The sequence below is a fragment of the Rhodnius prolixus genome, unplaced genomic scaffold (genome assembly GCF_049639745.1).
Source record: "Rhodnius prolixus isolate KJV_2025 unplaced genomic scaffold, Rpr scaffold_1, whole genome shotgun sequence".
NCBI lineage: Eukaryota > Metazoa > Arthropoda > Insecta > Hemiptera > Reduviidae > Rhodnius > Rhodnius prolixus.
In genome coordinates this window covers 61,186,344-61,203,594 of record NW_027411581.1, presented here as the reverse complement: position 1 = coordinate 61,203,594, position 17,251 = coordinate 61,186,344, and the positions used below count along the sequence as shown (strand labels likewise).

Sequence of the window (17,251 nt, the reverse complement as noted above, 5' to 3'; positions counted from 1 at the left end):
GAGTATGAGAGGGAACGAAGCCCTAAGCAATCCCAAGTCATAGGGGACCACTCAGCTTCCACTGTTTGTAGGTGCGTATATTGCAATGGAGTCAGTTAATGTGTATAGTGTGATAAACTGGTTTGTGGAGGTATCAAAGTTAGTGTAGTTCGTGGTGTTAGTCTGGGATATCCACAAGGACGTCAAAATCCTTGAAGAATTGAGTAGAGTCTATTTCCCGTTTCGGGAATGGAATCAGTAACGTAAGATATACAGATTTATAAAATGTAAGACATATACGAATAATGTACTAGTAAAAAAAACTAATGTAATATATAAATACATATCGTTTTACTTCCACGAGGGTGGAACTTAAGATTAAAGTTGTTTTAATAAAATTGGCATGCAAAATGAAATTGAAATGCAATTTAAAATTTTTTTAAACATCATTTATTTAAACTATCTAAATGAGACTTGTAGAATCTACCATAATTATTATCTTCTTTAATAGCCCGTTTTCATCATGATCGTTGTAATAAATGTTTGTTTGATAAAATAAAAAAGAATACTGGAGATGTTCCTTGAGCAGAAATTTATTTCCATGTCAGTATAAGAATAGATTAGGTAAACATTTATTTCTTATGCCCAAGGTAATACATCCATTGGTCAGTTTATGGTAATATAAGCAGCAGATTATCATTTATTACGATGCACACCAAATGGATTTCACTATCCCAGGGTAGTTTAAAATGGTGCGTCTGCTGTCGTTCATTATCACGATATTCTTTATTAATGATGGTAGAAGTGTTAATGAAAGTAATTGCAATAATAAGGTACGTTTATTTAGTTTACTGCTTTTAATCAATTTTTTTTTAAATATTAAACAATTGTAGTTATAAAAAATTATGTTTTTTCATTTGTGTATCTGCGTCACTTGTTTTGAAATAAAGGAATTTTTTGATTACACTCTTCACAAACAAGATTGCATCACGTGTTCGGCAAATAATGAATCATTAGGTATTTTATTTAAACAATATATCTTCTGTCATTATTATCATTATTACTTTTATCAGATTAATTAAAAAGATTTAAATTAAAGTAAGGCAATAAACTTGTACATGAATTCCAACTGTTTTGTTTTAGTTTACTCTGAAGAAGACAATCTGTTACTTTGTAGAGGGACGAACTTTTTAACAATCAATCTAAATCAGGTCTTTAATAATGCGGTTATCAATTGCACAGCTTATATTTATATATGTACGGAAGGGAACAATTGGACACTCAGGGAAGAAGTAAGAAAAATTGATTAGCTATAAACAAATCCTTTAACTTTATGAGTGATGATGTCGATCGATAGTCGAAGGTAGTTTCTCTGACATTAGTTATTAAATAATTAGAAACACCAGTTCGCAATCGGGAAATGGACAACCAAGTAATTGTAGACCAAATTTTTTAAGCTATTCCAATATCTTTTGTTCGAATTACATAATAAATACTACGCTAAAAAAAATCGCCACAGAAGTTCTTTGTTCTCGCTAAGTTTTATATTGGAAAATTGAAATTTATTTTACATAATCTACAATATGGTAAACGCATGTTGCAGCTTAAGGTTGAAGAAGTTATCTTTAAAATAGAATATTTATTGGAGGGTACAAACCATAAAATTGTAATTACCGACAATGTTGATGGTACAGACGTAGTCAATGAAATTTTTAGAACTCTAAACGGTAGGTATCTAGGAAGTGAACCAATATGCGTTGATATTTATTTAATCAATTAACTTCTGTTTTCTTTCCTCCAGATGATCTCTCCATAAGTGCTGTGCAATATTCGAACCTGTCTGATTTCGTTAGTAATGGAAGTACATTAAATGCTACTTTTGTATGGACACCAGTAAAAGGTTCACTATTAGTTTCCTATGATAGTTCAATTTTAACGTTAAATACATTTATACATGAAATAACGGAATATAAAGAATAAAAACGGCATAAAAAGAATCTAAAATTAATTTTTTACTTAAACCTAAATAAAATTTTACAAAAAAAAAAAGAAAAGAAATGAGCAGAATTTGCGCTTGGAAGACTTTTTTTTTAGAAATTATTGATGATGCATTCTGAAAAATAAAATCATAGAAAGAGACTTGTAGAAGTTGTTTTTAATGTTTCTTGAAAAAGAACAAATATTTTATACTGAGATATGTGTTATTTTAAAAATTTTCTGTTTTCATTTACTTTTGCTATGTATGTGCAACTTAAAAATAAGAGAAAATACTATTTATTAGAAAAATAATCTTGAAAAGCTTAACGCCTGAAAAATAGAAGTAAAAGATAGAACTAAGAATTCAGTTTGCCAGAGTAGAAGGTGAAACGTATGCTTTACTAACATTCCTTTCCATTTGTGTGTAGAGGTATTGATGAGATTAAAGATTTAGTATTTTCTTCCTAAAAAGCGTGTAATTTGTGTACATAAATGCTTTAGAAAAGCTACAGAATTCTAGGAATTTAGAGTACCATTAAATTAATTACTACATCTTAAAAAACTATTTTTTTTTTTTAAATATGACTTTTTAGAACGTGTGTGTGAATATGAAGTTATAATATGGGACCAAGATTCATTTCCTAGAAGGCGAAATTATTCAGTGGTAATTTTCTGTTTGTATTCACTTTAAATAAATAATTTTGCAGTAAATATAAATTCAGAGTTTGTTCAGACGATGGTAATATGTGCATATAGAAATAACAATTTCTTAGCTTTATTCCGAAGCCTGCATTTATAACAATGATATTTAAGTGTAGAACATTGCTTCCCTTTGACAAAAAGCAGAAATAAAAAAGTGATTGAAAGGAATACATTTGTTTTCTTAGCTGAAGAACAAATATGTGATAGAATTTGGTGAACTTAAGTATTCAACTCAATATCATATAGAAGTTAAAGCTATTTTCGGAGCGGAAGAGAGCAAGTCCTATTCTTTATCACGTGTAACACCTTCTTGTTTTGATATGAATGGTTACAATTACACAATTTGTGGTAAGTTCTATCATTTTGCATTTTTTTTTTTTTTTTTTTTAATGCAAATAACTTTCATATTTTGTATAGTTTATAATTTAAACAGAACGTTTAAGATTTAATTGCAATTTTAGTTCCAGAAAAGCCGGCAAATCTTCAAATCATTCCTGGTGATTGTGAGATACTTGCTTCTTGGGATTCACCACCTACATCGCCAGATAATTACATTTTAATAATGTACTATAATAACACACCTCACAATTTAACGTTATTAGGGGTAAGTTTATAAATTAAAGTTATTTCTGGAACATTTATTCCTGTGATTTTATATTAAAATATTTACAGAATGAAACGAGTGTGCTGATTCCTCTGAATCATTTCGATTTTGGCCAAGAATACGTTTTATTTATTAGTTCTGTAGCCTCGTCGGGAAACAGTGAATTTGCTTTTTCAAAACAAAGAAACAATTATTGCAATGCAGAGAAATCATTATTCCAAGAAAAAACTGGTAAGTTATAGTAATAGGATTTTAAATAAATGTAAATTCATCTTGGAAATAGTACTCGTCTGAACTCTTCCAAAAGGATGGAAGCTATACGAGTAACTAATGCTTCGTAACAAGGCTAATACTTTTTCAGCGATATCCCCGTTTACCGGTGGGATTTTAATTTCTGGGAATGGCCATCTAATCTATCCATCATTCCCACTTTCAGATTAGATCCAGTAGATCGGGAAATTTTGCTCATTTGTTTTTCTAGAACACTTAATTTCCCTTTGGAAGCGAAAACAAATACTCAAGATATTAGTTGCTTTAAAGTAGCCTAATTTACTGTTTAATTAGAGTTGCCAATCCTTTTAACTGGAATGGATGAACAAAAAATAACTCTTCTTGTAAGACCTTCCAAGTGTTTAAAATTATGTGCCTCTCTTTAAATTAGAAGATCAACTCATACAAACTCCTAGTCGCGCGTATTGCTTGGCATTGCCAAAGATGCCCAAATTAAACAGGTCCTCCATAGAATGATATCTAACAAGATTAACTTCATTATAACTCTCTCAAATTTCTATACGAGTCATTTTGAAATAATTAAGCATCCGCTTTAATGAGTTTATTTACCTTGGCACAACTTTCAAAAATCGTTCAACATTCACTTATTAATCAGTATTTTTGTACAATTTAAAGCGTGATATTTTAATTTTTTAAAACCTTTCATACAATGTGCTCTGTTAGATTCGTTCAATTTATGAAGTAAACTAACTAATTAAATTATATATTTCAGGCATTGACATAACTCACATTGTATTATATGTCGGAATTTTTGCTTTTGTTACTATCAACGTTATAATACTCACTGTGTATTTTAAGAGAAAGCGACACAGAAATGTGAACAAGCTTGAAATTGAAGAAAAGAAAGAAAATATGGTAACTGAAATATTGTTTAAAATTTCATCATTCTTCACAGAACATATTAAACATTAAAATAAGGAATGAAAACAAATTTTAAAAAGCACTTTAGCAGATGAAAAAGAAAGAAATTTAGATTAGTTTCATCATAGTTACAGGAAGAAGAGAATGCGATAATGATGGGTGAAGAATGTGATGAATATGAGATTCCTCGAAATAAGCTGCAGCTTCATGAGATAATCGGTGAAGGTGAATTTGGTGTTGTCAGAAGAGCTCATTTAAAGCATGGTACTGAAAGTAAAGATGTTGCTGTCAAAATGTTAAGAGGTTGTATTTGCATTTAGTTTGATTATTTTAGTATGAAAAGTTGGTATACCAATTCCTATTTTAAATTCTAAATTAGCTGAAATTCTTTCTGAACATATTAGTATTTAAAAAATTTCCGTTGAAGAACTAGTTTCTTGAACTAAAACTTGATTCACTCTGGCTGGAATTATTTTTGTTTTTTTTTAGCGTTGAGTGTGTGTTTTTTGTTTCTTCACTAGGCGGCGAACTGACTCAACTGAGCTACCCTCAACCTGGAAGGCCAGAAATACATTATTTCGGGATTATTCTCGCCCTCAATGATAATGTTTGATTCTTCTGATGATTATACATTTCTCCATTCACTTAGAGATGAGTTGGAGAATATGAATTTACTTGTTTTAATGTTACATTCTAGCTGAGGGTTGTTGGCCCTACTCTCTCGGTTATGTCTCAGTTCTCTAAGTTTTTAGTTTTGTTTGAATAAGAAACGCTTTGTTAGCTTTGATACCGAGATAACTAAGCTTTATTGGGATTTCCGGACATCTGATCTGCCTGTATGATCTGAGTCAGGTTGTCCAATTTCAACTATTAACAAGATTTTGCGTTGCTCACCTTTTGTTTCTAGTCCTCTGATACATGTTCCGAACTCAGTCTAGTGTACATACAGATAGAATAAACTGAATGCATGGTTTATAAGACACTCTCCGTGTAATATGTCGCGGAGAACTTTTTTTTTTCAAGATCAGTGGTTTTTATTGATTGACTAACATTTTGTTTACCTACTGGAAAGAATTCCTAAAACGAGGATCAAACCAACCTCCGAGGTTGAGAAATGTTTAATTATATTTAAAGTTTAATTTTGTGATCATAGATAAAGCTACAACCGAAGACAAGAGACAATTAGTGCAAGAAGTGAAAGTGATGAAAAGTGTTGGCTTTCATGTGAATATTGTATCATTGATTGGTTATTGTAGCACAAGTATGCTACTAGTTGTAGAATATTGTAGTCTTGGGGATTTACAGAATTATCTCAGAAAAGTTAGTGTAAATTTATCTTAAAAGTATTTTGGAATGCAATTAAATTCTTGCATAAATTCATGTTTTTCTTTCATTCTAGATTTGGCAAAATTCCGTGAAAGCACATGATATGATTAAGAACCTCAACATTCATGGTAAGGACTATAAATTTTTAAAAATGACCGAAATTTCCTAGTTATTCAAATAACTTTTTTCTTTTTTTTTTTTAATCAGGTACATCTTTAAAAAATGTAAACAATGCAGTAAGCAATATTTTGTATGAAAATTCTGGTAAGCTTTTCAAATAATCCATATATTCGTGCCCCTGACAGAATATTGATAGGTGGATCAAGTTATGAATAATAATTTGTTCAAAAGTTTTTTCTATTTTCATTTCCTTATTTTAGAGTTAGAAAAGGAATTGTTAAAGATAACTATTGTAGATCTTATTTCACTTGCTAGGCAGATTGCTACGGGAATGGTAAGCTCTCATTAAAGAATACATTATATTAAAGAATCTATTACAAATTTTATTAGACAATATATTGTGTGCTAAACAATAGGAATATTTATCAAAAAATCGAGTAATACATCGAGATTTAGCAGCAAGAAATGTTCTGCTTACTGGCAATCGTAGTGCTAAAATATCTGATTTTGGCTTAAGCAGAGATGTTTATGAACAAAATATGTATCGCAAAAAGACTACAGCAAGACTTCCTATTAAATGGATGGCTCTGGAATCACTTGTACATCATTTATTTACCACACAAAGTGATGTGTAAGTATTTAGGATGGGTAAGCTGTATTATTTACATGTTCTCGTATTCAGAGAAAATTTGTAATGTTTTAAAAAAAATTATTGGTTGTTTTAATTATTAATTTAAGATTTTATTAAATACTTATGAATAGTTTTGACTAGTTTTTCTCTCATTTAGTTTAATTTCTTACTTTTATTCAAGAACGATTGAAAATTACAAAGGAAGTGTCACAATTAGTTGTTTTTTGCACGAGGAAGTGACATTTTATTTTCAAGTTCACTTTTATGGTTTTTTGTCGACATATTTTTTCCCCCTATTTTAATGAACGCTTTATTAAGAATTGTGTATTTTTTATTCATTCTTTTTCGTAAAGAAATGTATTCAGTTTCGATTTATGAGCCTTCCTGATAAAATCCTAGTTGCTTAAAGTGAGTTAGTCGAAAGATATGAACGTCTTAGTTCGATAGAAATGCATAAAGACGATTCCTCTTATACAAAGAGATTTTGCAGGATTCGCAAAAAAACAATTTCAATTTACATTCATGTTATATATTTTAATCTTTTGATCCCGTAATATTTTTTAACATTGAGTGTCGTTTCCTGCCGGTATATACTGAATATTTTATTTTAGATTTTAAATGTTATTTTCTGAGATGATGTCTGTTTATAGGAAATAAGTAACCCTACATTATTTTAATTTGAAAATCGCAACATTTGTTTTTAGTTGGTCATTTGGCATATTGCTGTGGGAAATAATGACTCTTGGTTGTTGTCCTTATCCTTCATTCCAATCTGCTGACATTTATGAGTTGTTAATACAAGGATATAGAATGGAAAAACCACTTTCCTGCAGTAATAAGTTGTAAATTATTTTTGAAGCTAGAAATAAAATAAAAAATTAAAGACATTCTTTTAAAGAAACAGTTTAGTTTAATAAATGTTTTTGGATTTTAAAACTGGTTTTCAGATATGAGTTAATGCTCTCCTGTTGGGATGCTTCTCCTCAACAAAGACCATCCTTTACAAAGTTAGTTTTAAAACTAGAAGAAATAATGGAAGCTGAATCTTCGCATAAATATTTACAGTTAATACCTATTTCGAATTACCACTGTAGGTTAGTAAATTTTCATTATAATATTACATAAGAAATTTCATATCTCTTCAAGCATAACTTTTCCTGCAGAAATATTTTTAATAAAATGTTAGTCTATTCTATATAACGCACCTCCGATTAGGCGATTTTCTTAAAACATTTCAAATGTCAACAATTTTAATTTTAAATTCAAAAAATTTAAATCTGTAAGCTGATGTTATGGTACGTATGTAAGTATTCAGATAGGGCACTACACTATATTTCTCAAAGTATTTTTGTTACGTTGTACGATTGGCAGATCATAAGAGGAAAAGCAGAATAGGTCTATTTGATGCATAAATGCACTTTGGGAGTTTGAGAGTTTTTTATGGGGGCTTGAATCTGGATCCTGTTCAAGATTAGATTAGATTTCTAATAATTATAATAAGAGATGGGATTAACTGTGTGAATAGCGTATAATGGACTCCTATGTGGAGATACCGTAGTTCCAATCCAGTTCTTTCTGTGGTTTAGTATTGTCTGAAACGAGAGAGCACTGTCCGGAGGCCGGCATTGTAAAATAACCTCAGGTGTTGACGCGCCTTAAAAACAAAAAATAATAACTTGACATCTGATGTTCATCACAACAATAATAATTTATTTTTTGTAGGACGTTAAATTAATTAAATAAATTCTTTTGATGCTTTCTCATTCTCAATAAAATAAAAATTCAAGATGGAGCAAGAAGGTTCTTTGCCCTCATATTTTATGCATTCTTACTAAGTAAAGTATTCGACTATTTTTTCAGGAGTGGTTTAAAGTCCAAGTACCAATTAGGCATCGTGAACGGGTAGTGGAAGCACATATTCTACAGCTATCATTTTCAACTACCAAATAAAAATTAGCTATTCCCGAGATTCGAACTGGTGATCTCCAACTTAAAAATCTATGCTTCATAACTATTACATCAGCACCCGTTCCCATACATGCTTATTATTTAAATATTTAATACGTTCTTAAAAATTTATTTAAATCCTTTCAGCGTACCAATGGAAGATAATGAAAGTGAACTTAAAACCTTAAGGAAGGTCTTTACATGATTTTTAAAAAAACCTTTATTTATATAAGTATTTCAAATATAAAAATTCATTGAAAAGTAATTCTAGTGCAAAATATTGTTCAATTTTTAATATTAAATATTGTTTTTTAATACTGTTAGAAATAAAATTGTTGACTTAAGATCGAAAGTATGTCAGAAACTTGTATGGAATTTAATATTTTCATTCAGTAAGAAAATAAAAACTGCAAATTCTGTTTTTTTAATTAATTGTCCTTAGATTTTCTTAAAGGTGCAATGTAGTCTTGTAAATCCTTCTCTGCTTTAAGCTTCATTATAACAGCTTTTGGATCAATATATCCCTGCGAAAATATACACATCACTTAACTAGCTCTGTAAGTCTGTATCTATAAACACTATTTAAATAATCACTTTTATTGCACCAAAATGGATTCATTTGGAAAACTAACTTTACTAACTGAGTGTTTTGGAGCTGGAGTTACGGTAAGATCCTCTCCTGGAGATAGTTCTGGCAATAATAGTTCAAACTGAGATTTACGTTTGTCCAGTTCTATTCTTTCTTTGGCAATTTCTAACCTTTCCTACAAAATAATTTCATAAAATTAACTAAATAAATTAGAGGGAATATGTTATGGATTTAATTTACCAACTTGTACTATAAAGATCAAAATGTACTCATTTTGAAAAGCATAAAGATTATTTTCTACTATTTCAACTTGAATGTGAATGTAATATTTTTAATAATAATAAAAAAAAAAAAAAAAGAATTATACTTTAGCTAAAACTTTTTCCTTAGTATCGACGTGTTTTAATATTTCCTTTAATTCCTTTTGCTTTTGTTCCAATTCTTCTTTCATGTTTTGTGCTTCATCTAATGCTCTTAGACCTTCCTCTTGTTTGTTTTCAGAGTCCTGGGTCATTAAAAATAATTTAAGTAATGTTTAAGAGAAAAATAATGGAGCTTTGATAAAACTGAAATGACAAAAAGAGAATGTACTTGTGTATGTATTTATCGAAAACAAACAAAAAAATCCATGAAGTTCAAATTTGATATTTCGCTTGTGTTCCACTTAAGCGATTATAACTTTTAGTCAAAATTAATTGAAATAATCACTTCACTAAATCGATTTTTCAGTTTTTTAAGATATTCTCGAAATCGAACATACACATCTTTTTTTTTTTTAAATTTTTTAAAACCAATCCAAAATTGAATCTACATTTCTAATCTAACTATTAATTAAAGTGTTCGTATTTTTAAAAGTGGCAAAATGTATAGCTACCTTGATCAGATAACTGATATGACGTTCCCTCATTTCCAGCTTTAGATCTTTGTCTTTTTGCTCCCATCCTATCTCCTCGACTGCCTTTCTTAGTTCTACGTGGCGACGTCGTTCTTGGTCAGCCATTTCTCTGGCCTCACGTGCTACTTCAAGTGCTGCTTCTAATTCTGCACGTGCCTAGAGAGTGTAAAGACAACAGTCACAGAAGATGTTACATCCATTAAAAGGAAAAAATAAATAATATTTTAATTCATTGTAAAAAAAAATTTGGTAAAAAATTACTTTCATTAAATCCATTGGATGTAAATTTGGTTTATCTGGATCACTTTGAAGTGAAATTGTAGCTTCCAATCTAGCTTTTTCTGCAGCTAATGCTAGCTTTTCTTTGGAAATTTCACTTTGTTCCTTCAGAGCTTCGTCACGCATAACCTGAAAATTGTTATACACTATCAGGAATACAATTTTCAATTTTTTCAGGATATTTACTTTTTAATCGAAGTGGGCTTTAAGTGGAAAGTGATAAGGTGCCTATATTTTATTATTTTACGACTTTTTTAAACCAAAAAAACTAATTTAAAAAAAATATTTTCTTTTTTGTCAATTAAATTCTGCAAACGAATTCTAAACTGAAAATATTTTGAAAGTTTTAACTCTACTCTACCGCATACTTTTAATCGTTGTTCCAATTCTTTTAGTTGCTCTGTTTTTCTTTTATGTTCTTTGTCGTAAAATTCTTCTTTCAATTTTAATTCCATCAAAGCTCTGCTAACTTCTCTTTCTCTTTCGTCACGACGCACTTTTTCTCGCTCTAGTGCTTCATCAAGATCTCTTTTTTCCGCATCCAGTGTGGCTTTTAGAACTGAAAAAATTTTTTTGCAAGTGGTTAAAAACTAAATAATGTTTTGCTTATTGTTATTAAGCATCAATGTTATCAATATTACGGTTATTGGCCTCTACAGTTACTTAAAATATATTTTATAAAATTGATATCCTATTAACAAGTAAATTTTGATTCCTATTTTTAACAATTATTAAAAAAAAAAAAAAATTACTTTCAAAACTTCTTTCTTTTTCGATTAACGCTTCTTCCCTTTCTGTTAATTCAATTTCATCAGATGGCTTATTTGGATACCTTAATGGAATTTTCACCCCGGAAGGCCTGCAATAAAATTAGAAACAGTTATCTTCCATAGTATGCTCAACTATCTCTGTAGATTTCGTAATTTCATTCGTCTATATGATTTTTGAAGCGAATTTTGACTGCAACTTATAAGTTTTTTGTGCCATATGCCAACACAAGCTTCGTTTTAAGATACGTCTCGGTCATTTACTTACAAATTTGGGTGATTGAGTGTTATTAAAGCAGACTGTTCCATTACTAGCCGATGGAATTCGCCAAGTTTTTCCAAATCTGCTTTCTTTTCTGCCTGTAGTGTAGCTAATCTTGTTTGAAATTCTTCTTCAGCTTCTTCTTCTTTTTTCTTAAAAAAAAAATGTATATATATTCTTGGGCATTCACTGTTGACCTTGCAGTCTATGAGTGTAAAAAAAATGTTTCCAGAGGGAAATCTGGTTAATTTAAAATGTTTTTTAATTATTATTTTATTTTTTCAGCAATTTTTTAGATAATAAAGAATTTGTTTGTAGGGCTACCTTGAGTCTATTTATTTTCTCTTCATGCTCTGAAATAATCTCTTCATAAGATACTTTTGTTCTATGTAACCTATTTTCCCAATTTGATATTTCAAATCTAGAAAGAAGAGTCTATTAAGAATCTAGAAAAATTTTGAGTTGATTTTGTTAAAGAAGATAAATATAACAGCTCTCAGAAAAATAAGAGAAATAAAGTTCTTGCATTTAGACGAATGTTTTTAATAAATTACTTCGGAAAATACAATGAATTTTATAGTTAAGAAAATGTTTACATACTCAAATTCCTTCTTTAGTTTGTCTACTTCCATTTCTTTCAACTCTTCAGCATTCTTGATTTTCATTTCTAGCTGCGCATTTTGAAGTTCCAGTTTAGTGATATTGGTTTGTTGATCGAATATAATAGCAGCTTGTTGTTTTATCTTTTCTTCTATTTCTTCCAACTTATTTTTCAATTCCTCTTTCTTTTCATCACTCTGTATGTGATTAACTTTGTCTTGGATAATTACCATTTGACTTCCAATAGCCACTCTTTGGGCTTCGTTCATAAGTACCTAGAACATTAACATCATTACAATCGACAAATTACTTCCAGTTTTTTAAGTGTATAAACCTGATTGAGATAGGGTGTTCTGATAAAACTAAAATAACCCATCAAGGGATGTCCTACTTGGATAATCTACTTTTTCGTGAAGCTACGCAATTAGAATAGCAATGAATGCTAGCAAAAACAGCATTCAAAATTTGAATTACTCCTACTTGAAGGGATTAAATTTAAAGGGCATAGCAAATTTAACTGTGGGTGTAGAACGTTCTATAAAGGAACTGAAATCGGCAGATCTCAATAAAAAAACATCAACAAAAAAACAGCCTTTTCACTTAAATGTAATTACATTTTCTTGTACAGTAAAAATGAAATGATTGATACCTGCATGTAAGCTTGCAAATTCTGATTGTGCCTTGCCATAGCTGCACCCAATTGAGCTTGCACATTTGCTAGTTGACCAATTACATTACCTTCTAAATTAATAAAATATGTTAATAATAATAAAAAAATATACACACCTTTCTAATGGCATAAATCATCATCAGAATTTTTACAACAAGAGTGCTAACAATGCTGAGTTTTCAGGGAAGAGATTAGCTCAGTGGTAGGTGAACTGGATTTACACGCGAAGATTCCAGGTTCGAAACCAGCTGCTTGCTTTTAGATTTTTTGTATTCTTTGCCACTATAATTTGATTTGTTAATAAGGACGCGATTTTACCTGGAAGTTCTGCTGTAGAAATCGGTTGTGTCTGACGAATTGGAAGTTGTGGGGGATCAGAGACTTTAATTGGTGTACTCTCTGCTTGTGGGATCATCTTATTTTGCTCTTTCGTGGTCAATGTATCTCCGCCGCTTCCTCCTAACCACTCGGGAACATTGAATGATGCTTCTAAAGACGGAGCTAGCAATTATCATATCATAATTTTTAGAAAGAAGAAATTATATTTTTGTACCTTTGATTGCAAAAAATTAAAATATTTTACCGTTCGATTGTTTTTGTACGTTAGATTTGTTCTGACTTTCATTTAATTGCAATGATTGACTGCCTCCGTCCAACCAGTCCGGAACAATGTTCTCTTTAGATGTCCATCCTGAAAAACAAAAAGATTGAGTGCTTTGGATGAGGTCATCACAAAATAAAGCTACCTGGAATAACCAGCTTTGGTACATAAAGGCAATGAGAAAGTAGGTGACTACTCAATTTTAGAAGTGTTGTGTCATATTCCTCCAAGTAATGAATTCTTTGGAAGCAGTCGAGCTTTTTGTGTTCGCTACGTTTTTACTACAGCGCCCTTTGTCTTCTGTTATTGCGAAGGATTGGCAAAACTATACAACTGGGCTTTGCATTGTCTGGGGCTAAGCGCTGAACGGATATTCTCTAACGGAATAGTGAGGAACGAGCTTGTGCTTTTTCCGTAGTATAATCTACATTTCAATAGATTCTTTTGGATCGTGATTAGGGAAAGCTGGGCACCGTTGCTGCTACTATATTATCCTGAGTTTAATAATAAAATAGTTCATATTTTTTGTAATATAAATAATAATTAATAAATCTTTTTTTAATAATAAAACTATATATTTATAGGATGAAAAAATAATTGCCATTTCAGTCAAGTAAAATTTATTTTGCCGAGCTTTCGACCTAGGGACTAGGTCATCTTCAGGGCTAGTTTATAAAGTAATATTTTTACATTACAAGGGTGGTGTGTCTTCTGTCTTGTCTGTTCATGGACTACACTATATATATTTATATATAGTTTTATTTTCTGATTTTCCTGATAAAATTTATTCACTTATTGAAGGTCTATGCTTAAATTTTTTTTCCCCATAACTTCTAACAAAAAAATTGTGCTTACTGAGTGATTGTTTCCTTTGAAGAGTTTGATTCGTTGACTCTTGTTTATTGTAAAAACTATTTCTTCTTTCTGACTTATCACCAATACTTTCATCAACTCCCATAAATTTATCTGCATCCAAATCTAATCTTCAAATATATAAATGTATGAATACATATATAAAAATATATTATTTTTTTTAATATGTCAATTCAATCACATTGATTAACGATATAATCAATGTTTAATAGTAAAAATTAGTCAACAAAATAAACGATGTATTAACTTTCTAGCATTGAAAACTATCTCGGTAACCAACATGATATCTTTAAACTAACCCTAATTTTGGCGTTGGAAAAAGACTAGCGCTGGATTCCTTTTTTCTTTCTGGTCTTCTGTTGGAACTTAAAGATGGCATATAAGTTGAATCATTTTTTTCAGGCTCTGCTTGCTGCATTTCAGCTTTTATAATGTTAGAACTAAAACCTGTTAACGACATAGAATCTTTTAAACTGTAGCCTGGTAAATGTACATAGCCATACTCAGTGTATTTATCCAACACACTATTATCGCACGAGCTAGTAAAATTCTGCTGAATATTAAATCATTAATTTTAAGAAATTAGAATACCTGAGAACTCAACCTTCTTATCAATTTTTGAATCTTCTTTTTTTAATCTGCTGCTGCCAAACAGATCGTCCAGTAGATTAGTTCTCTTTTTTACATTAGAAGTCTTTGATTCTTCAACTCTAGTTTCTGTGTCAGCTAAAGGATCCTCAGTTGATTCTTTTGCAAATATATCTCCCTCAGTACGACTTCTATTTAATGTTATCTTTAGACGGTCTTGATTTTTTGTAGGAGTACTAGACTTAGGCAATGAATATGCTGAATTAGGATCTTTAATATCCTTTTTCGGTCTGACAGGCGATGCTGTTAGTCCAAGCCAATCACCCGAACTTCTATTTTTTGATTTCAGTTCTTCGGTTTTATTTCGACTGGGAGATGGACTCTTTAATTCTTCAACTTTTGGTTCTTCGCCAGATAAACCAAATAAACTAACTATTCTATCTTTACTAATCTTCCTATAAGAAAAAAATAATTAGTTATTACTAAACATTTCAAAATGAAGAAAGCAAGAACGATAGAGAAAATATCAACCTTTCTACGAGTATATTTATTAGTGTTGATGAATAAAAAATGAATTTTTGATAATCAACTGTAATATTGTTAAAGAAATTTGGATTAAAGAAATGAGTTTAGTTCCTTACTATACTTACTTCTCTACAATTTCTTTTGGTGGTTCTTTTTTATTTAAAGCCAAATCTTCATCAGATATTATGCTGAAGTCTGCTAAGGGATCATCTATGAAAGAAAGAAATTATATTAAAAATTATTATAAGTTATTGATTTATTATTATTAACATAAATGTTCTATTGTAAAGAACAAGGCTTTCTCTTCAATTATTAAGTAAATGTGAGCGTTTAGAGTAAAAGAGTACTAGTGTTTTGGATTTTTTTAATTTTACTGAAAAAATTATATTGGAGACCAGGCTGATAAGAATATTGAATCTGTACATTTTTTATGATGATTTTTGGACAAATAATACAGAAATTTGTACTAACTGAAATTTGTGATAATATAAAATAAACGTTACTTTTTTTTTTATCTAACTAAGGTGTTAGAGCAGCTATACTCAGCCATACTTATGGCCCACCGAGCTATCCCTTGCGGCCCAATCACAAAGTTATGGATTTAAATGTTGAAAAACTTAAAATTATCGGTGGCCATGGGTTAACAACAGGGTCGTCCGTCGGCTACTTGTAAAATATACAGAACTAGAGGGAAAGAGAATTCAATTTTTAGCCGGCTTTCTACTAAAAGTGGAGTACTTGTAATTTTTTTCATTTTGTTACAAAGTTTATTGACAAAGTAATGTCAGTGGTTTCACAAGAAGTTGTAGTGTCAAGAAGTTTCTTCTGAAATTTGTTACATTCAAACATATGATACGTTTTACACTCGCAGTCTTAACTAATCTGACATTTTGTACTTTAACGAGCTTCGGCTCGCTTTATTTAGCAAACTGGCTTGAAAATTGATCAAACTTTGATATTTAAAATAAACTAAAATTAATTACTTATCTTACCATACGAGATTTTCTTTTCATTTCCATCAGTTTTTTTTGAATCCTGAAAGGATTTATTATAAAAGTGAATTTGGAAATTGAAAATAAACTGATCGGCAAGATTTTAACAACTGCTTACCTTTTCAGAAGTTTTATTTTTCGCTTTGACAGTTCCAAGTATTTCATCATCCAAATCCTTAGCACTCTAAAAACATTTTTAGGTTTTCTAGTAAAAAGCTAAATAACATGAAATTAATCAAAATGAAGTCTGCTTTTCTTAATTAATGTACCTTCAATATTTTGTCCAGATCTGATGGTTTCACATCAGAAATGTCAGATAAATCAGCGCTTAAATCATCAAGAGGATCCTTGAAGAAATTTACACCAGAGTAATTCATTTGTTTAAATTTTGTGTACTACCTACAGTGAAACAACAATCAATGTTGCTAAAAACACAACAAAATAAACGGAACTGTTATGAATAATAAATTAGGTTAGTATAGTGGTTGCTACGGTGATAATATAGGCAGCTAGACATACATACCTTTTAGGTTTTAATATTAAGACATGATAACTATCAACTAATGAGGTTTTCTGTCCAAAATCATTACTTTCAATATTTTTTAGGTACTTTTCCGTTAGCCGGGCGCAAGCGAAAAACAGTTTTGGGTAAAACTGTTTTCTTTACAATTCATTAATATTTGTTTATAGTTGAACTTGTTTTGCTTACTATTAATTAATATTTGTTTATAGTTGAACGTTTTCGACTTTTATTCCGTTGACTTGGCTCGCGTTTGGTTCACAATTGGCGACATTTGCGCCCGGCTAACGGAAAAGTACCATTTTTTATTTTTTAACGCTTCATCCCTATTTGTTGGTTCAGTTGCATCTTCATAGAATTTTCATCCCGGAAGGCCTACAATAAAATTAGTACCTATTAGTAAAAAATATATTTTTTTAAAACATTTATTTCAAATATGAACTTAATATAATTACAAATAGAATTTCTGACCAATAATAGAATAATATTAGGGCCATTGGCTGTTTCAATGCTTGAAATCATATCTCGTTCATTTAGGTATTATTTTTTTAAGGCACGTCAACATCTGAGGTCATAGGCACCCAAAGTGCCTCCGGGCAGTTTCTCTCGTTACTGACAACATGTTCACCGGTCAGCGAGCTATAAGAGATTC

At 30.3% G+C, this 17,251-nt stretch overlaps 2 protein-coding genes across 8 annotated transcripts; one reads left to right on the top strand and one right to left on the bottom strand.

The window, feature by feature from the left end:
* Positions 1-38: 38 nt before the first annotated feature.
* Positions 39-8,774, top strand: LOC141450718 (tyrosine-protein kinase receptor torso-like). Of its 4 annotated transcripts, none has more exons than XM_074121430.1 (20): positions 39-266; positions 630-812; positions 930-996; positions 1,123-1,271; positions 1,583-1,706; positions 1,781-1,879; positions 2,550-2,620; positions 2,844-3,006; positions 3,120-3,262; positions 3,331-3,493; positions 4,266-4,408; positions 4,543-4,717; positions 5,568-5,734; positions 5,814-5,868; positions 5,948-6,004; positions 6,121-6,194; positions 6,277-6,491; positions 7,196-7,333; positions 7,439-7,585; positions 8,586-8,774. In XM_074121430.1, the coding sequence occupies exons 2-20, from the start codon at positions 729-731 to the stop codon at positions 8,641-8,643; spliced, it is 2,292 nt and encodes a 763-aa protein (XP_073977531.1). In that variant the 5' UTR covers positions 39-266; positions 630-728; the 3' UTR covers positions 8,644-8,774. The 4 variants fall into 4 exon arrangements, with proteins under 4 accessions (XP_073977531.1, XP_073977540.1, XP_073977549.1 ...); XM_074121439.1 differs by having other exon boundaries at positions 8,352-8,774; XM_074121448.1 differs by lacking the exon at positions 7,196-7,333.
* On the bottom strand, positions 8,683-17,219 carry LOC141450704 (uncharacterized). Of its 4 annotated transcripts, none has more exons than XM_074121381.1 (22): positions 17,071-17,219; positions 16,603-16,974; positions 16,349-16,504; positions 16,198-16,263; positions 16,080-16,122; positions 15,213-15,297; positions 14,566-15,017; positions 14,274-14,421; positions 13,957-14,084; positions 13,084-13,191; positions 12,819-13,001; positions 12,480-12,571; positions 11,831-12,105; positions 11,555-11,651; positions 11,237-11,382; positions 10,954-11,060; positions 10,570-10,760; positions 10,184-10,330; positions 9,902-10,078; positions 9,395-9,532; positions 9,071-9,202; positions 8,683-8,962 (listed from the first exon to the last, which is right to left on the bottom strand). In XM_074121381.1, the coding sequence occupies exons 3-22, from the start codon at positions 16,454-16,456 to the stop codon at positions 8,867-8,869; spliced, it is 2,919 nt and encodes a 972-aa protein (XP_073977482.1). In that variant the 5' UTR covers positions 16,457-16,504; positions 16,603-16,974; positions 17,071-17,219; the 3' UTR covers positions 8,683-8,866. The 4 variants fall into 4 exon arrangements, with proteins under 4 accessions (XP_073977482.1, XP_073977502.1, XP_073977512.1 ...); XM_074121401.1 differs by having other exon boundaries at positions 9,080-9,202; XM_074121411.1 differs by having other exon boundaries at positions 12,819-12,989.
* Positions 17,220-17,251: the final 32 nt, after the last annotated feature.